The sequence below is a fragment of the Melanostigma gelatinosum genome, assembly GCF_949748355.1.
Source record: "Melanostigma gelatinosum genome assembly, chromosome: 15".
In the NCBI taxonomy this organism is placed as follows: Eukaryota; Metazoa; Chordata; class Actinopteri; order Perciformes; family Zoarcidae; genus Melanostigma; species Melanostigma gelatinosum.
Window position 1 is genome coordinate 23,128,029 of NC_136648.1, and position 24,366 is coordinate 23,152,394.

The window sequence follows — 24,366 nt, forward strand, 5'->3', positions numbered from 1 at the left end:
ACCAAACAGGTGATTGGATGAACCATCTGTCAATCAAACTCTTGCAAAAGCCAGTTGGGAGAGGAGCGAAAACATCTTTTCCATGGAGAAGAAGCCTTCAGCGCCGTTCTCAGTTCTTCTTTCAATAAAGAAAATGAGTAGATCTTCAGTTCTTTATAACACTCTAGTTCCTATACTTAAACTCATAACTCAATCATATTTAAAAGGAAATCTAAGATATAAGCAGCATTTTGTCTGACGCTCCCATGTTGGAGGCTCATTATTTGGCAACATCCCACTTTATCCAATTCCTGGTATTTCACACTATTATGTTTACTTTATTTGGTATTTTGGAACTTTTTCGCAACAGTGGAACAGTTTCCTCTCCGCGTCGTCGTATGTCACCACATCTAAGACAGTGTCTGCTGTTTAGAAGTGGCTCTCTGAGTCATTAAGCACAAGTCTAATGTAATGATTCATTTCAGCTTCCCTCCACTCTAATTGCTCAGGTCATTTGGGTTCCTTCATTCCCCTTAAAACCCAGAATGTTGTTGTGAGCTGCCTGCCTCCATGATGTTTAAGGATGTCAATGAGAATATTCCCCTATTACTTTGAAAGAGGAATATATCGTTGAACACAAGGTTTATGGAAATGCACCACTAAATGTTCAGAGTGCCCCTTGAATGGGTGCTGATACAGCCTCAAGCTCATACAGTTCTTCTCAGTGGTCAAGGTGCAAGGCTGTGTGCTGTGCAGTGCTGCTGAAGTGGTTTGGGGCTTGCTGAGGTACACTTTGCAGTGATGGACTGTATACTGTGGGGTTACCAAGGCTGAACCCAGTTGCACTTCAGCTCACAGCAAGAGAACAGCTTTCTAGATGTTACCAGTTAGCCTGTGGGCAACCCAGCTGCCCCTATATTTAGATAGAACATCTTATGGGTCAATTTACAGATGGGCAACAAGGTCAATGAGAAATAGTTCTGTTTACTTGACAACAATTTGCCATTGTTGAGCATCTGGCTGGCTAAATAATAAATACTCTTACATGCCAGTGGGTGGCAGTAGGTAGCGCAATAATGACCGTGTTCATTTAAGACCTATAAATGTTGGGAGAGGTTGTGGTGACGAGACGAACAGCGATGGAGAAATAGAAATAGCCTCTGAACTGGGCCCTGGAAAAAACTCTAACCCAGATGAAAAGCCTCGTATGAGTGGTGGTCAAAAGAAAGAAAAAAAGGTGAGCTCAAGGCAATACAGCAAAAGTTATCTTTTGTTTGGATTTACTTTCACCGGGGATCGGTATGTATATTTGCTGTATTGTGCTACAATGTGTCATTTTGTAACTTTTTTGGTTGTTGGTGTACCGCGGGATCTTTTTAATGTAGAAAATGTACCGCGGCTCAGAAAATCTTGAAAAACACTGCTCTACACATCTCAACATCTTGCCTTCAGTTCAGATTAGAGTGGGTGTGTTTGCTCAAAAGACTAATGTTTGGTCTTGTAGTGGCGTTTCACATTCTTTTACTGGTGCCAGTTCAATGTTCAATTAGGTCTGAGCAGGATTGTATCTGGCTGACAGAGTTACACATTTGAACAAAAAGCATTCATCATCCTATCAGCGCTGACTGCTAACTCCATCGTCATGCATTATCATAGTGTGCTCTATAAATAACCCTTGCTGAACGTTCTGTTGGCGCTGCAGCTCTTTGTTGCATATTATGGCGCTGATTCTTTTCCCCTCTGGTGGGCTTGCTTTTTGACAGTAGGACGCGTTGCGCTCTGTCTATGGGAAGGGGTCAAAGGTCATCTACCAGGAGTCAGTAGTTTAAACAAAGCTCCACATTAGGGTGACATGATGGCTCCTGAGCGTGTGCCCTTCACTCAATGGCGGGCCGTCAGGGCCTTCTCTGCTGGCCTAAACAGAATCACAAAGCGATATCTATTTTATAATTTAATTATTTTTCTTAAATACACTACATGTATTATAATTAGTGCTGGGCAACGATTAAAATATTTAATCGCGATTAATCACATGGATTTTTTGCGATTAATCGCATTGTTATGGCAAATTTCAGTAATGAATTCAAAAGTAGTGTATTGCGCACTTTTATTTTAAAAGTACTGCTATATGAACAAAAGTGCAATAACATTTGGTTCACGAGATGCAGGTAGCATGTTTCATACTTAATGTGAATATAATTCATACTTTGTTGGCATCTTATTCTGAAAACCAGATGTTCGTCTGAAGAAACCGGATGTTGTCTCACGTTAATGTTTCCGCTAACTTTCAAAGTCCTTCGCTCACTCCCTATCTGTGCCGTTTAAATGCATTTACCGTGAATTTCAGCATGTAGGTGCACTAACATGTAAGTGTCTGCTGAGTTGACCACGGAGATCTGAGTGTCTGCTGACTTTACCGCAGCGATGTCCAGTAGTCTCCAGGGAGAGCAACAGCTGGTGCAGCTTCTCTCTTTATTTCTGCCCCCCACCCTCGACCAGAAGTGGAAGTCCCCTTTTCTCTCCGGCAACCCTGAAGGGACATCATATCTCCAATACAAAACGATAAACATGAGACAGTCTGTTACAATAATTAATAAACTGACTATAGGATGTTTGCTGGCTTTTATCCCACTGTTCTTGTCATCCTCTTGTTGTTATGTATATGTATTGTCTCTAGTCTTTCAATAAAAATGCGTTAACGCGCGATAAAATAATTGTCTGCGTTAATTAATTAATGCGTTAAAGCGATAATAACGCGTGAACTCTTTATTTACTGTTTTATTTATTTATATTTATATATATATATATATATATATATATATAAATAGCATAATATAAAAAACAACAAATAAAGCAGAAAAACAGAAATTAATATCTTATCACATGCGAGTCCGTGGTGTAATGCGATTTGTGATATGAAAACATCTGAAAACATCTGCTGTCAACACACAGTCTCTTCCTCAGTGTACAGCAACTCCCATATGGCACATAGAGAAAGTAGCCTACAGGCCCACTGTATATAGTCACCAGTATTTTAACAAAACACGCACGGCCAGAGGACGTGTGCCAGCTGTGCATGAGCATGTCAAAGACAATATGAGACGATACGACAGCCTGATGGTTTATCATAAAGGATTAAAACAACATGCACGCAACTCTGTCCGATGTGCCATCTGTGTTCAGCATCACAACGATGGAAGAACACGTCAAATTCAGATTAGCTTCTGGTTATCATGTGAGGTGATATCAAGAGATCGTGATAAATAAACTGTCGCATAAATGTGATATTAATGTGGCTCCACAGAGACTTGATTATCACAGTGACACACTGCACATCTACTCTATATGTTTAATGCTTACTGCGTGACAACAGACCGGTATTTAAAAAAGAAAGTTAGCATTGCTACTTCACCTGCCAAATTACAGTGTATAACAAAATACTGAAAAGTATTAGAAATATAAGTACATCACTTATAATCTCAACATAAGTCAGCACAACTGTTTCTTCAGAGTTTTTACAGGCTGAATCACAAATATGTTCATATTGTCTGTGGAAAACAATCAAGTGTTTCTAGAAAGGTCCATTAACTGCTTTGCATGAAGCTCTACAGTAAGTTAGCATTTTAAATGCTAGACTAATGTAACAGTAGCTCAGGTGTCAACAAAGTCAACAAAGTGACCCGGTAATGTGTGTTATGCTGTATTTACATCAAAATGTACTACTGTTAGCTAACATTAGCCACAATGAGCTACTGGTCATACCAGACCAAGTAAGGCTGTACCTTCAAAACTCCTGAGTGTACTGAGCAGCAAGTGTGCTTATGAATTCATCTTTTTATTTGTTAAGGAAAAACAATATGTTGTTTCATCTTTCAAAGGATACATAGTGTAGCTTTAATGTTAGAAATAGAAGAGATGGTGTGGGTGCAGGTCCATTCAGCAATGATGAGTCAGCTCCCTTGATTCGGCCTTCAGACTGTATATAAGAAGTGGACGTAGTAGTCGTGACGTCACCTATTGATTTATGGACTGCCTTAAGTTCGCCATTTTGATTTCTTGCAACCAATGAACAGAAGTGACCATATTTGGTCTGCAGAAGAGTGACATCGGGGTAGAGACGCCGTATACGGCTCTGCTAGCGAGCTGTCAATCACAATAAGCCCCGCCCTAAAGCATACCCTGACTCTAAATGGACCATCATTTACTAAATGAACATCATGCTGTATTGAAGAAGACTTGAAACTGGAGATTGAGACCATAAACTATAAAAATTAAGGCACTTTTACATTGGCCTCACTTTTCAGAACGGAGGTTGCCACCTGATGTTGACCCATAATAGGGACTGAAAGTCAGGCTATCGCGTCCTCTGCTGCTTTGAGTTATTTTCTTTTATTATTCTGTCTTTCGTGTCCCACAACTCCCAACAAGCCCAGAAGTGCCATGTATTAGAGTTTGTTGCCAAACTCTGGTTCCCTACAGCTCTGGACTGTTGCGAGTCAAACACTGACGAGACAGACAGGTTTCCATTCAGCTCAGTGGACCAGGCTGTGCCACTGGCTGATCATTGTGCGTGTGTGTTGGTTGATGGTAATGATGCTAATACAGCACTGTCTCCAGGCTGACACAGCGGAACAATGACAGGGAGAGAGAAGGGCTGAGAGGACGGGTGGAACAGAGACTGAAAGAGAGAGAAAGCAAAAAAAATCAAACAAATAAAAATCAATAGAGATATAATGAGTCAGGATGAGGCCTAAAAGACAGGAAAAAATGGAACAGGACAGACAAAGACAGTCAGCTAATCTAAGTCTAGACAGGGTTGGCAAAAGTGTCCAGGCAATTACACCTAGTCTTCGAAGCACACACACACACGTTCCCTGTACTTCTATCTTTGTGAGGACCACTTGAATTCAGCCAAAGGCTAAAACATGTTTCAATATGCATTAACCTATACTGTAGAAAACAACATAAATTATTCAAACATCATCTCTCTGTAACAAAAGGAAAGGCCTTCTTAAAGCAGCACATTTTAAATGAACATCAATAAATGATCACTGCATTATAATTGTTGTTAACATGACGATCATCAGTGACTAATAACATTCCAATGGATTTATACAAACATCATGATTTAAAATTACAAGAATCACAAGTTTAAGACACATGTAAAATCAAGCTGTACGATTTATGCATTGGGGATAATAGATGGCCAACTGTGGATAGTTAGTGTATTTGGTGTGCCGGTCAGTGGCGGCTGGTCAATAGAGGGCAATGGGGCATGGCCCCACCTTGAGCCACACAAAAAAAAAAAATTAATAATAATAATAATAATAATAAATTATACAAATTGTCAATATTTGTGTTTTTGAACGATGGAATGTACCCAGTAATGTGTGTAAAATATGATATCTGCGCAAAATATATGCTTTTCCTGCTCGTCCTCTCTGCCTGTCTGTTCTCTGCTCGTGCTCTCTGTCTGTGTGCACGACACTCTCAGAACGCGCAGCTTGGGGGGCCTGATCGTTTTTGCCCAAAAGAGGCGGGTCTATGAAGCAGTTTAGCCAATTGCTGATTCAAGATATAAATGAGTGACATACAATTTAGCCAATCAGCGCCCTCAAATAGATTCAGCTTGGGGCCAGAACGATCAGACCCCCCTCGCTGCGCGTTCTCGTCAGGAGAAGTCTCTACAGGCGAGCACCAGCGCGAGCACTCCTCCTCCAAGACCCGTTTGCAGGAGATTCTGCAGCCAAAGAGCTGATACCAGATCAGCCTGACCTCACAATCAGACAGCAGACTCGCAGGAAAGGGAAGCAGTACATGCGAAGCTTCTGTACTAGCTGTACACCAGACAGGTTTGGCTAGCTGGATGACGTCATGCTAATAACTTATTTAGCTTTTTAAAACAACGGGGACGGATCCAGCACGGACAGTTACGGGAGTGAGGGATGAGGAGGTAAGGAAACATGAGAACACCAGGGTAGGGAGTGAGGGATGAGGAGGTAAGGAAACATGAGAACACCAGGACACACATGAGAACTCTATCAAGCTACATATTATGCAAACTTAACATCTTTTCTTCTACATAGCTGTCCTCAGTCTCAATAAATGAACATGTTATATTATATTATATTATATTGTACAAGTGTTATTTACTGCTTTTTTTCGTGTTGGAATAAATGTTAAATATTTAACTGCAAAGTATTAATGCGTGTTAGATACTTTATTTTTTTGCATTCAATCATACTGGGATGTTTGCTGAAATTGATAGGATGGCCCTACCGAGAACATGTTCCACCAGCCGCCACTGGTGCCGGTTGAAGTGTAATCTACATAACTACATTCTGGATATGAATGCAGAATCTGCAGTTGGACAACAGTTTGGTACGGGAAGCACTTTGGTTTCCACTTGTAGTCCGTTGCATGCAGATCAACAGTCCACGTTGAGAATGAAAGAGGCTAAACATCTTCGAACCCATCAGGCTGACAATGATTTTGCTTTTCAATAGCTTGTCAAATTGGCTACTTGTGAAAAAATCCGGTGTAGACGTAGTCTCTCAACTCCAATTTGCGCCTCGAATAGCTCATCAGACTGAAAACAATGACCCGGCCCACGGAAGAGGACTGAGTCTGAAACGTAGTAGTGCAACGGATCATAACGCTCACGGTTCGGATCGCATCACGGGTCAGAGACAATTATAAATGTTATGCATTTACTTTGTTATAGTTGTTTATCGTGTTTTTATTCTTCATGAAAACACACAATTCAAATGATAAGGAAATAAAAGAATGTATTTTTATTAGTGCTGGGCAAGTTAACGCGTTATTATCGCATTACCGCATTCATTAATTGACGCCGACAATTATTTTATAGTGCGGTGACGCATTTTTTTATTTTGAAAGTCCGTGGAGGAAGTCTTCAGCAGACTACGTTGATGCAGCGTGTGGGAGAAGTATAGATAAACAAAAGCAAGACAAGCTAACAAATGCTACAGAGAGGTGGATACAAACTGGAGCCGATTAGTATTGAGGAAGATGTCGGTCTGAGGAACGTTCTTAGGGTCGCAACGAATGAGCCTCAAGACGCACCGTCACAAGAAGAATACAGGGCGTTACAATGTCCACCAGCTGTTGCTCTCCCTGGAGACCACTGGACATCGCTGCGGTCAACTCAGCAGACACTTACATGTTAGTGCACCTATATGCTGAAATTCACGGTAAACGCATTTAAACGGCACAGATCGGGAGCGAGGATTTCTAAATCTGGTTAAAATGCTTGAGCCACGCTACGAAATCCACTCAGGCACCCACTTCAGTGTGACGCTGTTCCAGACCTCTATGAGAAGGAAAAGACTGTGGAGACCGCTTTCACCACGGCGGAGTGATTCTTAGTCCGGTGCTGTAGACACGCCCCCTCTGTGAGCGTCACACAGACACACACCTGGTTCAGGTGCTGACAGAAGTGTCAGAGTGAAGCTAGACAGGCCCAATAGTATTCCAGTCACCACAGAAAGGTCGACCCTCTCCCCAGACAATTGAGATATTCTCATCTTTTTGAAAATAATGTCACAGTAATGGTAAACATTATTGTGTATTTGAATGACATAACCTGACAGGAAGTAAACACAGACCCAAGTTGTTTCTGAGCAGTTCAGTTCAGTGTAAACAGTGGAAGCTCACTGGCTGTTTCTTTCTTTCAGTATTGATGAAAGGATGAGGATATCAACATACCTCATGTTGCACTTAAACTTAACAGAATTCTTGAATGTATTATTTTTATTTATTTAATTTTGTTTCAAATTGGACATCTTCAATATTTGTGTTTTCATGTAAGACTATAGCCCAAAGTTCTTTGCTTTAAGTGTTCTTGAAGTTCTTTAATTAATAAATGGAAAGCAAAGTTATATTTGTCTCCTCCCCTTTTCTTTGTTGATCTGAAAAATTATCCGAACCGTGACTCCTGAACCGTGATCCGAACCGTGAGGTTTGTGATCCGTGACACCCCTAACCGGCCGCGGATATCCAATGTTTCAGACAGTTCATAGGTTGGTTCAATCAGAAAGAGTGTGATTTTGCTCTGTAGTTTTGCTTGCATTCAGTATGTGATAACACAAGAGACAGAATTTCACAAATATGAACTTTTCTCAAATAAAGAGAGAAATAATTTTCCTTACATCTTAATTATCGAATGATGAATATTGTATGATGGGCTGAAATGGAAGGAATCTTCTTTTATCCATCTGGTCACTGACTTGGATGATATACCGGTACAATAGCATTATGAGAGACACTATGGCATTTAGTTTTCACTACTGATTATAAACAACAACATTCTATAGGGACTGATATTATTGTTTCAAAATACTAGAGATGTCGATTCTTTTATATCGAATTCGCTCATTCACACTCTTGCTCACTGGAGACAGTTTCTAACAAAATAGCTAGCTAGCTAGCTAGCTTAGTGTTAACATAGCCCACTACAATATTCCCTTTCATTTGCCTCACGTAAACCTAAATTTTAGCCGGTAACAATCGTTAACAAATACAGATCGCCACATTCTGTAACTACCTGTAGTTACCATTTCACTCCGTGCATCATTTACTTCGAGCTAAACTCCTTGGCTATAATCCTGGCTGTGGTTGACGAGAGACGTTACTTGGCAGAGTGAGAAAGTCAGCGCAGCAGCCTCCCCAAGATCCTAGTGCCCGGGGTTTACATCGTTAAGTATGATGATAGGCTATTGGATTGTAATTTAAAGGGGGAGAAAACATACAAACCAGAACGCACGCACATATGTAGCATGTTAGAGTTATAAATAACTTGTCCATGTGAGAAACAATAGTTTAATTTAATGACATCACCAAAATAAAAATAGATATATTTTTAAAGCCAATAATGCCAAATTATTTGGGGGGGCTGAAGAACATTTAATAGGCCTAACAAGCCCCCTGGCCGGGGGCTTCTCAAGTTCCTCCGCTCCCCATGACTTTCGCCGTTAAATGCTTCTAACCTGCTCCGTTCACGTGAACACTACTGCTTTATATCTGTTCACTGACATTCTGCATTGATATTTGGGGACTTGTTACTTGAAAAGGAACAGCAGCAGTAAAACTTTATTACACACTGATGATTACACTGTAAAAATAAAATTAAAAAAATACTCCGCGGTTCACGAGTGATCCGAACCGTGAGGGGTGATCCGAACCGTGAGGGGTGATCACGGATCGATCCGTGATCCGTTCGGATCACCCTCAGGGTTAACCTCAGTGGTTACACCACTAGTAAACAGCTCATAATTCATCTCTAATATCTATTTATGTTGTTGTGAAAACATCTCCTTCAATCTACTGGATTTATTCAAGTTCATCACCAAAACTACATTTTACAGATTATATGTGAACACATCATGATAACATTATAATTTACCTTCACCTAATACTCGCTTTCACCGAACAGAGCCTGAAGGCATCATAATGTAACTGGAGTGAACCTCCGTTGGTTAGCCGTTAGCGGTGCTGCTAACGTTACTAGCTCTCCTCCTGTTGGTACTAATTGGTTGTTTATAATGAAACATTATCAAAGATCAGAGACTAGAAACACATAAATGATGTCCTGATCTAATATTCTACTACATCTCCTTCATAGAACTAGATTCATTCAGGTTCACAGATCAACAACGGTCTGTTACATCACTACAACGTTGGAAACAAAACAAAATTAATTATGTGGAGAAAGAAACAGCACTCAGAAAAATGTTTGAAAAGAAACATGGTACATGGTGGATCTTTCTCGAGATAAACGGATGGCATTAGGTTGCTAGCTCTTAGCCCAGTAGTTGTCAATGGTAAAGGACTAATACTAGTATAGTAATAGAATAAATCTCAATCTTCAAAGCACATTATATCATCCTTCTAATCCTATCACCATACAAGTTGTGCATTGGGGAAGCTAACGCTAGCTCTAGCAGCTAAAGGGGTTGTCAGTCACACATCAGAACTTTTAGAGCAAGTTATGGTGGTTTAGTGACTTTACAGTGAGATTAATATACTTTATTTACACTTAAATTAATTTCTTTCCTGTCAGCACTTATCATGAGCATTGTATTTTTGAACCGCTGTCAGAGCACAGCAGAGATGCAGCTGATGAACCTACATTTGTGACAAGCCATACGAATTTCTGTGTCCATCCCTCCTAACTAGAATGTTTCGGTCAGATGCGTGGCGTGCTACACGGAGCAGAGTCCGTCCAATCAGAACTCCTCGTAGACTTCTCTCCTGCTAGCTGATCCAACACTGAATTGTGCAGGAGGAACACATATCTCCAACAGAATGTTTCAATCATGAGTATCGTGTGTTTAGACGGTTGAATTGAAAGGTGGGTGGGAGCGGAGAGTGGTTATTTGGCTTAAACATGCAAAAAACACAGGTATGGTCCTTTATGACCATACCGGTCTACCATCGTGATACGTCACAATTTCACCGAGAAAACCTCAATTCAAGCCCAGTGATGTAAACATATCCCTTTTTCTAAATGCCTACCAGCCAGATGAACTTGAACCTCCTCCAGAACGTTACATTCCATTCGAGAGAAGCAGCACTTACCACTCTTTGTGTCCTTTCCGTCCAGTAAGGGCCGGTAGTCGCTCTTGGAGACTGTCTCCCCCACCTTGTCATCGTAGCTCTCCTTCTCCAGCGAGGCCACAAAGTCTCTCTTCAGCGGGGCCTCAGCGGGGGCGCCGCCTGGGACTCCACCTCCGACCCCACCCAGAGCATCTCGCAGGCTCAGGTCCATAGTCCTGTTGCTGGAGAGACAAAGGGGAGGTGTGATTGTATTTACTACTTGTGACCTATGACTGCTTGTTGTCGTCTTCTCCTCACAGTCACATTGCCTGCGTGTCATAAATAAAACTGTAACTTCTTCCCTGCAGACCTCATGATGTTTATTACTGTATATGTATGTGACAGAGCACTTCACACCCCTTACAAGCCCGGCGACTCAGGTGAGAAGTGGTGCGACTGCCTAGTTCACACAATTTGTAGACGCATTGCAGACGTGGCCTGACAATAAAAATCCTCAGAACGGGAAGCGGACTGTGTGATGTGTTTTTATTACCTGCATCTCTGCTCTCACTGTTCTAGTTCAGTTTAGTGAGACATGCTTTCCAGTGGAATCACTTTTCTAAGATTTATTAATGTTAGCAATTAGAGACAAAGCTTGAAACGGAATTAAATTTGTGCTCGTCAAATGAACTGGGATTTGAAAATGTTAAAATAGCCGAGTAGGTTGTAAACCTTTCTTATCTGTGTATACGATGTACTTTATAACTGTCTCTTGACTCAGGTATGAAAACACAATGAGTGTGCCCTGCTGTCATTCTCCTGATGCCGTGTTTAACACAAAGGGGAATAAACAGTCCAGATAAGTAATGCAATAAAACAACATTTATTCATTGGCTGTCGTGAAAAAACGATTTCTTTATGTTTCTTTTCGCGACCACAATACGCATGAACTTTTCATAGAAACAAATGACCGGTCGTTCTAAATTAATCCACCAACTCATGTAGTTTGTTGTTGGTGCTGGGCAACAGGATAATCATGTATCCTCTGTGTGCAGACTGACACAGAGAACAATGGCTGCCAGTGTTTTCATGTGTGTCATACACTTACAGTGTCGTTGCCATTAGGCTTTTTCCTGCTAAATTTAGAAAAACATGTTAAAGATAGAATTACTGCCTCCCCCAACCAGTGACATTGCAGTTTACATCCATGTCTGTCCAAAATTTCATCACTTCATCCTGTTACACATTTGTTTGAAACGGTCATAATGAGCATATGAATCCTTATATTATGGCCCAAAATGTGTTTTGTGAGGTCACAGTGACCACTGATCAGTTCATCCTTGAGTTCTCTGATATTCAATTATCACAGAAAGCAAAGTGATTCTGTTGATCTATTGCCCGTCACTAGTTATCACTTTATTGTTTGCGCAGTGTTTTTGTCAGAATCCTGTTGGAATGAAAAGTGAAGTGACTTAAACTTCTATGAGAAAATTACTCTATTTCTCTCTTGATTTATTCCCTCAGTAAACATTGTAAACATGAGTTTATGGTCTCAATCTCTAGTTTCAAGTCTTCTTCAATACAGCATGATGTTCATTTTGTACATTATGGTCCATTTAGAGTCACACAGACCATAAAGCAGGGGATGCTTTAGGGCGGGGCTACTGTGATTGACAGGCGGCTACCACTACCAGAGACTTTACAACGTCTCGACGTCACTCCTCCACAGTCCAAATATGGTCAGTTCCGGTTCGCTGGTTGCAAAAACCAACATCCACTTCTTATAAACAGTCTATGTCTGCAACTCTTAACTGATCCACAGCACAGTATAGGTTACCATAGTGATCCATCCCAGTGAAAAGTCAACAAGCTTCTTGAATCCAGAAAACCCAAAGTTAGTTAAGCTCAAAGATCGCTGGGTAACCTACGAATGTGGAAACCGTCTTCCAAAGTCAGTGTTTGAACACTAGTGGAGCGCTTCTGATGCCTTTAGTGTTTCCAACATGGAAAACAAACAGAAGAAGAACTCAGTAGCTGAACAAACATAGAATTAAGTTTATCTACAGAGATCCAAAACACACACATCAATAAAAACTTCAATCAACTTCGATCAATTCTGTCAACCCTTAAGATGGAGTGTGGCTGGGATTCACGTTTCACTACATCTGCTAAATGTCACAAAGATAAACGATGTCCCAACGCTCCATCTGTCCCTCCATCCACCAGACCAGCAAACAAGCTGTCATTGTCCAGCAACTGTACCACACACACACACGCGTTCCCTGTACTTTTATCTTTGAGAGGACACTCATTGAAATAATGTGTTCCCTAGCACCTTAACCGTCGCAACTAAATGCCTGACCTTTAACCCTAACCATCTTCTAACCTGAACCTTAAAACCAAATCTGAAGAGAACAGAACAAAATGTCCTCACTTTACAAAAATGTCTTTACTTTGACGTGAAGCTGTAAAGATGAATCACTTCATCGATTAGTTCCCAAAAATCTAATTAATCGGCAACTACTTAAAAGAAAAAAATGTTTCAGAAATCTTCAAAACTCTCTGATTCCAGCTGCTTGAATGTGAATGCTTCTGGTTCTTTACTTCTCTGTGAGAGTGAAGTGAATATCGTTGAGTTGTGGACAGAACAAGACATTTGAGGACGTCGTCTTGGGCTTTGACAAACACCGACTGACATTTTTCACCATTTTCTGTCATTTCACAGATCAAACGACTCCATTTGTGAAATAGACAGATTAATAGTCAATGAAAATAATCGCTAGATGCAGTAGTAATCTAACGGCCTAAAACTCAAACTGGTCCTCACAAAGGTAGATGCACAAGTACACACTCACACACAGCCAGTATGAGGACATACAGTACAGAGCTAGCAGGCCTGGAGTGGAACTGTAGGCCATTGTTTCAGGGGAAGGACACAGTACAGTGGGGACACACACACACACAGTGTTTCTACCTCTTTAACAGTCTGGTTCTCTGTTGTCAGTTGTCGTTTCTCTCTATGATTTTATTTTATTGTCTCTGATTTCTCGGATATATTCCCTTACAAATTATGCTCGCTGAAATGCTTTACCACACACATTTGTCACACAGCGCTCTCTCTCTCTCCGACACACACACACACTCTCGCACAATGCATTCAATAATTCCATCGCTCCAGTTCCAAAATGGAACCAATCCCAAATAGAGGCTTCCCAACCTCTATTGCCCTCTTAGCGTATTATTCTGCAATATTCATCGCTCCATTGGAGATGTTTCATAAGCCGGAATATTCAGTGGCCTGGAGCTGGTGTTCTTTGTGTTCTCTCACCCGTTCTGCCTCTCATTAGTCCCAATATCACTGGCACTGTGAGTGACCCTGAATTAAGATTTTGGAGGATTCTTTAAATCCTAACTTACGTACTTTACTTAACTTACGTCACGTACCGGGGCTTGACTTGGTTACCAGGTTGCCTCTGGCAACGATTTTGAGTAATTGGCAACCAATTCTTAAACTTTGGTTGTCATCACTTTTTAAGATGGAAAAAATAGGGACAGCAAAAAGCCCAATGTTCACCCCAAAATTCATATTGTTTAAAATATTTGTTGCATTAGTGATGTTTAAATATTGCTGTTGCAGAACCAGACAATGCGACACATGCGTTGGTGCGTGAGTACCAGATGCAACGGAACAAAAGAAAAGAAGTACTATTTAAGTATAAAAAAAAGAAAAGAAGTACATTTGTGAAGTCTTGGGAGGCGAAGTGTCCTGGCGTCTTTGAACTACACTGAAAGAAGGATACTGTAAAGCCTGTACTACACCTGGATAAGTAACACATCCTCCAGAACCACAGGATAGATGAGAACTGGAGCTCATTGACGGGCCGATGAACTCTACCATTCGTAAGTTTTCCATTATTAACCCGATGAAGAACTGCATAGTATCTTAACGACTCAAAATAAAAGGTGACAAATCTGGCAATCATATTTTCATTTTCAACCATGTGTACGTAACGTACTTGCTACTTTGCCATCAAAGCAAACATGGGACTTTTACCCAGGAGACCGCTGTTTGTGTCCCTTATGAGACATGGCTTACTTTATCTCACTTCCATAAGTTAACTTACTTAAAGTAGCCAACATACTGTACGTCCATAAGTTACGTAACAGACGTTTCTTTTAACCCAAACATGATCCTTTCCTAAACCTAACCAAGTAGTTTTGTTTCAATTCACAACGTTAACCACGTGTTTGAGTCAGGCCCACTGGTACTCTCCAACCTTCATATATGTGTTTTTTGGGAGTCATTGGCAAACGCCGTCTTCAGTTGTTTAGATACGAAGATGTGTTGAAATGTCCAACGAGCACAACTCCAAATGAAAGATCACGGTTCTTTACGCCTGCTCTACTAACACATTAGCCATAACTATTTTTTAAGACAATCATGTGTTTTGTGTTTTGTGTTTCAGGTATTTTTAATGCCCCCAAGTGGACAAAAGAAAAGCATTAATGCCGCTATAAAGCTGATATGTCACGAAGGCCAAATGCAACGCAACTCTGACATAATATGAATTTTAATCAGAAGCATCACAGTGTAACTGGTATTAAGTAAAACATTGTGTGTGTGTGTGTGTGTGTGTGTGTGTGTGTGTGTGTGTGTGTGTGTGTGTGTGTGTGTGTGTGTGTGTGTGAAAGCGGAAGAGAGAGAGATGATGATGAAGGTTGTTGGGTGCAGACAGCTGTTGCACTCTGAGGGATTAAAAACTATATCTATACCCACAATCCCCTGCTCCAGCATCCGCCACCTCTCCCTCTCTGAACACAGCCTTCTGGTACATAATCACCTCGTCCTCCCAAACACTGACAGCTCTCACGCAAGCACACACAAACACACACACCGGCCACAGATTGGCAGGACATCAAACACATAACTGTTCCATGAAAATACAAGAGATTTTCTGGATGATATGTATGTGCTTATGCGTGTGTGTGGGAGAACATGACCCCCCCCCCATCACTGGGCTGTACAGATAGCAGGAACCCGTTGTGACTATTTTGTCCAAAACTGACTGAATTTACAACTTCATTTCACATTACAGTAAAAATAATGTTACAGATATACTGCATATATAAACAGCTGATTCTAAGTAGGAAACACAGCGATTCTTAGTTTTACTAAAGAAAACATACATATTAATATCATATTCCATATCTGCCAACAGATTCCCCTATAACATTACACACACTGTGCCTTTAAATCACTCGTTGGTACCACTGAAGAATGAATCTGTTCACATGAGTGGTTCTTGTGTGAGGCCCAATATGATCATGTGGACCGTCTGTCCACACCACTTTCAACTACTACCAATGTGCCGTTGAGCAAGACAAAAGACCTGCTGACACTGACTGATCGGACATTTGTGAAATGCTGAAGACAGAAGTACAAGACGTCAGGGTTCAGGCTGATCTTGCTCCACGGTGTGATGCATGTTGGCTCTCCAGCTGAGCCACAGTGATGAGTCACAGTCCAATATAAATGGAGGCTGTGCCAATGATGTAACAGCTGTGATTGGAGAGGTTGGGTTTTGGTGGTCCAGCCTGCTGGAGGGTTCACGCACAGTTGAAGGGATACAGAGGCACAGAGACAGGAGAACAGGGAGAGAACAACAGGGAGCGTTTCTGCTTTTGTCATCCAAAAATAAATGGCATCAAGAGGAAGAACGAAGTGAAAGTGTAGCCAGGGAGAATCACTAGCACTGAAGCAACTGTGTGTTCACGAGCAGTCATCGGTTTGTCTGATTCATGAGGGCCGTCTCTTCAGGTAGCTCACTGAACATCATCTTTCATCTGAGCAGCAATACATCTGAGCAGTGGAATACTCATTTTCATTAGGCATCAACTTCAACTCGGAGTATTGGTTTTTTTGGATGTAATTTTGTGCATGTGAATGTAGTTAGTATGAACGTCACCAAAAACTCTGTACTTTAAAGTATTTGTTATCTCCTCTCCTATGTTCTCACTTAAATGTACAGATTTACAGCGTTATCACGTGAAAAGCTCAAAAAGGTCATGTGTTATGATCAGAGTGAGAACTGGAGCTCCACCTCAGTGGGTTCAGACTATATGTACAAGTTTACCCATTCACCTCTAAAATCAGCTGCACTGCAACTTCAGATTGAGTGCTGAACTGTTCCATGTAAACCTGCTGACACTGGACATCAGATGGTATCAGATGAAGCATAATGTCTGTGTGCACTGTAATAAGGTCATACTGGATGAAAAACACAAGAAAAACTACCAAGAGGTGTGATTATTCTGTATGTGTGTGTATTAGTATCAACACATAAGCGCTGGTGAGTGTTGATTACTGGGAGGTCATTAAGGAAGTCCTAAAAAAAATACACACAACTTAAAGATGCACTGATCAATATTTTAAATTTTAACAATATATCCCATTTCGAAGTTGGAAGGAGAGTTTTATGGTGTTTAAGCATCTGCCAGCTAACTGTCACTGCTCTCATCAACATCAACTCTGTCCTCTGTCCTCCAGAGCGGCTGTTTGGAACGACTAGCAACACACTGATGTGGTCGGACAAAACGTCAAACAAACTAGCTCCAAACGAGCATAAGCCGACCCTTACATATTGGGGTTGGGTGATTGGAAGAATATATCGGCTATCGTGATTAGTACATCGCCGTTTGGTTGTTTTTGGTCGATTTGTTTCATTTTATTTTCCCAATGTAATAGTCTGCCTCCAAAGACAGCGGCGTGCAGAGACTGCAGATTTTCCCATCTTTATTGAAGTTTATTTCGACCCAAACCAACAGTGGAGAATGACTAACCAGGACGGTATTGGGGAGTTTTATGTTGTTTCTGTGTTTTTACCATGAGTTCACGAGGCAGTTTGTCTTAGTTTGGTGAAAGAGAGAAACTTGAATTCAGAAGGTGTACGCTTGTAATTTTGTTTATTCAGGAAAACCGGTGGAAGAATATTTCCTTTCTTGACATTTTGAGAGCTTATAATACGTGGCAAACTCATCGATTGTTGGTGGCCGGTTGTAACATTGTAACAAATCGCCAAATGAATGATACCAGGCTGGATCCAACATTTTGATCACATGTAGTTTAATGGCCTCACTCTCGATCATTTTTAATAAATGTGTTAAATTGTCTAGTCCAGGTTTAAGGAGGATTTTAAGAACTATTCTTGTTTGCTGTTTTACCTCCACTCATTAATATCTAATATCCATTTAATGTGTGCGGTTGGATGCTAAAATGCTAAAATGACGAACTACTCCTTTTCAGTGTGAATGTGTTTGACGTCTACGATAACAGCAGACACAGAGGACCAATGAGTGGCTCACAAATGTCCACTCTGAAAGTTGCGGATGCATCAGTCGAATTAGTTCAAATCGTGGCTCGAGAACCCTTTTCTTTTCTTGTCTTTTTACAACACCGATACACACTGACGGCAGGGATTCTGTCCGATTAGAGGATGGAAATAGTTTATGTGGATGGTTACATGAGAAAATTATCCTTCTCTGTGACTAAGCAGGAAGGACAAAGGAGAAAGCAAATGCACCACCAAGACTGTAACTTAGACTCGTTGCATCTAACATGTTAACAAAACGCTGTCATGGCTGCCCAGCCAGTCGCCATGGTGACTCAGCTGCTTCTCGCTGTCTCCTTCTTGACGGGCACAAACTCCGACGCACACGCACAGCGTGTCTGATGAGCGGCAGTTTAAATTACTGCTGACAACATACTGTGTCGACCTATCCACACACACACACGGCGTCGGTACATGAGTGAAAGGTGCAGACAGTGGGCTAACTCAACAGAACGATGACTAACTGTGCAGATCTGTCAAATGTGGCTCTGTGCTGCGCTTGTGTCCTGTGCCGTGTTTTCAAAGTGAGAGGGGATCAAGGGAAGGAGACCAGATGAGAGAAAACTCTTCGTGAAGGACACCAAACCGTGGAGGTAAAATGAGAACAGTTCAGGCTCTGCAGTAAATGATACCGCATCGTTTCACCTCTCTACTTCCTCTTATTGTGTTGACATTCAAGCTCCAAATGTCTGAGTGTGATCTTGCGGGTTTTTTTGGAATGTGGTTGAAGGACAACACAATTTATTTTAGATTGGCAATTTATTCATATGTGGTTCACTGAGCCACTCGCCTTTATCAAGCTTGTCATGAAATGTTTTTCACAAGAACAGAAAAGATATACTTTTAGGAAAAGTATCGATTAGTGATGTAACAGACCGTTGTTGATCTGTGATCCGTACTGATCCCCTTCACAGTTCTTCACGCATGTGAACCTCAGATTAATGACACAGTTTAACGTTAACCATCACAGTGTGAAATAAAGTTTCACTGACAATCGTTATTCAGTAAAATATGCCATCAGGACATCATTGATATTTCTAGTCTCTGATCTTTGATAATGTTACATTATAAACAACCAATCAGTGTTCAAACCAACAGGAGGAGAGCTAATAACGTTAGCAGCAGCACCGCTAACAGCTAACCAACCATTATGATGCGTTCAGGCTTTGTTCAGTGAAAATGGGTATTGGGCGAAGATAAATTATCATGTTATCATGATGTGTTCACATGTAATCTGTAAAATGTAGATTTAGTGAGAAACCTGAATGAATCTAGTTCTATGAAGGAGATGTTTTCACAACAACATAAATAGATATTAGAGATTAAATATGACCCGTTTAGACTAGCTATAAGCAGCTTATATACACATCATTAAAACTACTCCAAGACATGTTTTAAATCGATTATAATACAATCTTTTATTTCCTTATCATTTGAATTGTGTTATATGAATAAAAAAACACGTTAATTACTATAACAAAGTAACAGGATAACATTTATCATTTTTGATGGTTTACAGACTTCAGTCATTGAAATTATTTTTGGGACGGTGGCAAAATAAATAGTCTTGATCCTTGTAGACCAGCTGCTATAATCAAACAATAAAGGGAAGTTAATGGTTTGCTAACTTCAATAGATACATGCAGCCGATACTAATTGCAGATCATTCATGATCCACATTGGCAGATCCGTATTCCTTTGTTGTTTGAATTCTAAATGTTTTTTACTTTGTTATAGTCATTTATAGTGCTTTTTACTTCATAAAAACACACAATTGAAATAAGGAAATAAAAGATGTAGTTTTATTGATTAAAACAAATCTTGTCATTAGTAGTCTTAAAGATGTATTATTAGAGCTAATGTAAAAAGCTCATAATTAATCTCTAATATCTATTCATGTTGTGAAAACATCTCCTTCATACTACTTTATTTATTGAAGTTTATCACCAAAACTACATTTTACTCATAAACACATGATAACGTTATAAGTTACCTTTGCCAAAAACTAATTTTCACGGAACAGAGACTGAACGCATCATAATGTAACTGAATGGATTAGCCGTTAGCGGTGCTGCTAACGTTACTAGCTCTCCTCCTGTTGATTGAAACACTGATTGTTTTTTTAATGTAACATTATCCGAGACGAGAAATATCAATGATGTCCCGATGGCATATTTTACTGAATAACGATTGTCAGTAAAACTTTATTTCACACTGTGATGGTTAACTGTCATTAATCTGAGGTTCAAATGAGTGAAGAAATGTGAGGATCCCCCTCACGGTTACAGAGGTTACACCACTAACATTTACTTAAGTAGCCTACTGTACGTAAAGCACAATTTTGAAGCACTTGTATATTACTTGAGTATTTCTATATTCTGCTTTTTTTATATTTCTGCTCCACTGCATTTCAGATGGAAATAATTGAGTGATAAACACTTTAATGCGTCAATAACATCCAAAAATATACATTATTCTGAATGGGCCGCTCAGCACAATGAGTACTGTTACTTTTAGTATTTGAAGTATATTTTGATGAAGTCAGACCTTGAATGCAGGACTTTTCACCGTCTCTTCCAGCTCCTCACACTGCTAGAGTCTCAGAGCAAAAGCACTTGGCGTAGTTTATTTATGTAAAGGAGAGAGTGGGAGGAGAGACAAAGGACACAAGAAAGGATGCAAAAAGAAGCAGATGGAAGCAGCTCAAGGCTGAATGTGTCCTTTGGAAAGGAAACATAATAAGTCAGTGTCCTTTGCTCAGTTTCATTGGGCAAGACCTACAATTTAAAATGTAACACAAGGCGGACTTTATTCTGCGGCATGTATCACTGGTGGTGAGTCCAACCTCAAGCCCCGTATTTGGACTTTCTGAATTTGTGGAATTTTCACATAAATAGTTACTAGCAGACATTTGCAATGCCCTCAATCTAGTTTACCGTACTTATACTGTATATATACACTATACTACTGTATTTTTACATATTTTTTACATACAATTTACATATTTTTTAGGGGGTCATTTTTGCCCCCACTGACTGAAATCTAGGGGCATTTCCAAAAAAATTGGGGGCACTTATTGAAACTTGCGAAATAACATTTAACCTTTGTTCAAAATAATAAATATACTTATTTAGGCTTACAGTATATGAGCAATTGTCATCAACTGGCAATAATAAGACGATTAGGCAGTAGTCTACCGATTTAAAGTGTTTTCTTAGATTTTTTGAACAAAAAACAAGCAGAAAACATAAATCAGACAATCATATTCAATTTTATTCTTATTTCTTTGTGGTTATTTATTGTTATTAATACATTTTTTAAACAACTATTAAGTCAATGATGCCTTGATTCAGTGTCGGAAAATCCATACAATGACTGATGTATATGTAGGCATCGTTGACTTAATAATTGTTAATAGTTGTTTAAAAATGTTTTATAATAACAATAAATAACCACAAAGAAATAAAAATAAATTGAACATGATTGTTTGTTTTTTGTTCAACAAATCTAAGAAAACACTTTGAAGGCTCTCTTCCTGCTGACATCTTTAACCTGTCCTAACTTCAAGTCCAGCCATGTTCCGACTGTTACATTCACTCATGCAGCTGCAACGTTCAAAACGTGTCATGTGTTCCAAACCTGGAGCAGTTATTGAAGGCAGCAATGTGGAGCACCACCACGAGACAAAGCATAAATCTTCTGAAGAAACATAACTGCTCATATCTGAGGGCACAGAAAATAAATGATCTAACTTCAATATGACTATATTTGTTTTAATCAATAAAAGTGTATTCTTTTATTTCCTTATCATTTGAATTTTGTTTTTTCAGTGAGAAAAAAAATACTATAAATTACTGTAACAAAGTAAAAGTATAACATTTAGAATTTTTGATGGTTTACTGACTTTAGAGCAGTTGAAATGATTTTTGAGACGGTAGCAATAAAGATAAACCGTCTGGATCCTTGTAGACCAGCTGTAAAATCAAACAATAAAGGGATCTGTATCTGACAACATGGATCATCAATGATTGGCAAGTAGTATCAGCGGCAACAAAATGTGATCAGGGATCTCTAAAAGTTAGATTAGCTCCCTTTTAACTTTTGTGCCGAATCGACCTGTGAGCGTTATGATCCGTTGCACCACTATAAAACAATTATCGACTCATCAACATTTTTTTATTTCTACATGTTTGTTTTTTTCTCACTGGGACTATTTTTAAAACAGCATATTTGTGAGGATTCAGAATTAAAAAACAGATCAATTTAATTCCATTATCTTTTATTAATTAAACATTAGTAAAAAAATAGGAGATATGTAAACTGCGGAGTTACATTTCCCAGCATTGCCAAGAGAACAGCATCATCGTAGTAAAAACACAAACTTCAGTATGCTCTGAATCACTTGACATAAAAGCTTATTCATTCATCAAGCTTAAATCATATCGACTTATCCTTCAACCAAATCCTCCTGTTATGGACAATGAGCATTCTGTACCAGCTCTCATACAAGAACAACGCTTTCTCTGGAACATGTGCTAAAACTACATAGTTATAAAGTGCACGGTGACACTAGATCCTGTAGCCATGACTTTAGCTTTAGCCACGACTTTAGCTTCATTTTTGTTATCGCTATGTCCATATGTTGTTGAATGTTGTATCTCGGTAGAAAGTGTCCAACATAGTGCCAAAGTTCTGGTTCTCAATGACTGAGTAGGGGCCCAAATAATGAAAGTTGCAATCTACTTCAGGATTCACTTCGCCCTTTCTGAGTCGGGTGGAAGAAGAAGAACAAGCAAAATGCTTTCAATACATTAGCTTTTAAGCCAGGGGGCGCCGGTCAGATTGTATCCATATTAGTATTAGCTAGTAATTAGCCTGGCTTAGAAAGTAAACAAGACACATCTGTTGCGTTCAGGGGCAGCAGTAAGAAACAGACAGCCCAGTGTCACAGAATTATTACAATCATAACGTTGAGAATTGAGTTTGAAATTTCTGATTTTTGAGTTTTCTGCATCGAGTCATAATCATTCAAGAGAGAACCACAATGCATCTAAGAATCGATCGATCCCCCACCCCTAGTCGCTTGAGGACATTTTTCTCTAATTGGACCTCTTTGAATGTTAATTGGAGACCACTGGTACAGACTTACGACAGCGATATCTGAAACCACTCTTCTCAGTACATACAAACTTTGAACATTTCACTGTTCAGATTGTGGTAGCTAGCTGTAGTTCAGTAAACTACTCACAGCACATTTGAACTGAAAGTGTGCACACCGACTGAAGTTTGATAAAACATGGTTAATCCACATTGTCCTAACAGAAAATAGTACACCAAAATGTACACAGGAATAGCAACCATTTCTCCCTGTCTCACTCCACGGTCCCTGTCAAACAAAAGGTGTAAATTTTCCCAAAACGAATCTTTCAAACACAAAATTATAGTAACAAGATAAACTGTAACTTCTACTCTGGACCCAAAGCTTAAGAGGTGAACCCTTGCTGCTGTCCTGTGCACAGCGTCCATGTTTTAATGCAGTACAGACAGCTGATGGACGGGGGACATTTTGTACTTATCCTCCCCTCACTCTGCCGCCAGGTCTGATCTGAATCCCAGCGACTGCTATCGCTTGTTTCATATCACAAACACGCGCTGATGGAAGCTGGGTGGAGGACGGCTTCACTCTACCATATGATGTCAGGTCTGATCGGATTCTCCGCCCGTTCCCTCAGCAGGAGAGAACGACCTTTGCCGTTTCCCCTGAACTCTCTGTTTGATCGGCTTACTGCATCTCTAGCTTACAGTCAGGGCTACCTTTAAAGATGGTACTGCACTCTTTGTTTGGTATTTATTGGTGTAATTGCTTCCAAACAGAACAAACATATCAATAATGAATGCTACTATTTACTTCACTCCTTCCAGTCATACAGGGTTTATAGAAAGCCGAAAGTGTTAAGTGTTACCAGCTTGACAGATGAGGCCTATCGCCCCCTACGGTGTATACGTGTTCATTTTCTCTCTGCCATGTCTCTGGCAGCAACCTCCAGTTCTAAAAGTGAAGCCAATGAGGGAAGTGCCTTAACTTGCAATCTGTCTAATGGCTATCAGGGGGCGACTCCTCTGGTTGCAAAAAGAAGTCAGATTGTATAGAAGTCTATGAGAAAATTACTCTACTTCTCACTTCATGACATGCGTTTATGGTCTCACTCTATAGTTTCAAGTCTTCTTCAATACAGCATGATGTTCATTTTGTAAATGATGGTCCATTTAGAGTCAAATAGACCATAAAGCAGAGTATGCTTTAGGGCGGGGCTACCTTGTGGTTGACAGGTCGCTACCACAGTGTTGTGCCGTCTGGGAGTTGTCCTTGTTTTCGTTCATAAAAAAGATAATTGTAACATTGTGGTCGCCTCAAAATGTCTTGCACAGCATTTGGTTGTAC

The 24,366-nt window shown here is 40.0% G+C and overlaps 1 protein-coding gene across 1 annotated transcript in view; it reads right to left on the reverse strand.

Moving 5' to 3' along the window:
• The window catches only part of LOC306788787 (uncharacterized protein), a 121,367-nt gene that overhangs the window by 89,168 nt on the left and 7,833 nt on the right, over nt 1-24,366 (reverse strand). Inside the window, exon 2 of the mRNA XM_079284442.1 lies at nt 10,579-10,778. Coding sequence (XP_079140568.1) covers nt 10,579-10,768 — 190 coding nt within the window. The 5' untranslated portion in view covers nt 10,769-10,778. The remainder of the gene's footprint in view (nt 1-10,578; nt 10,779-24,366) is intronic.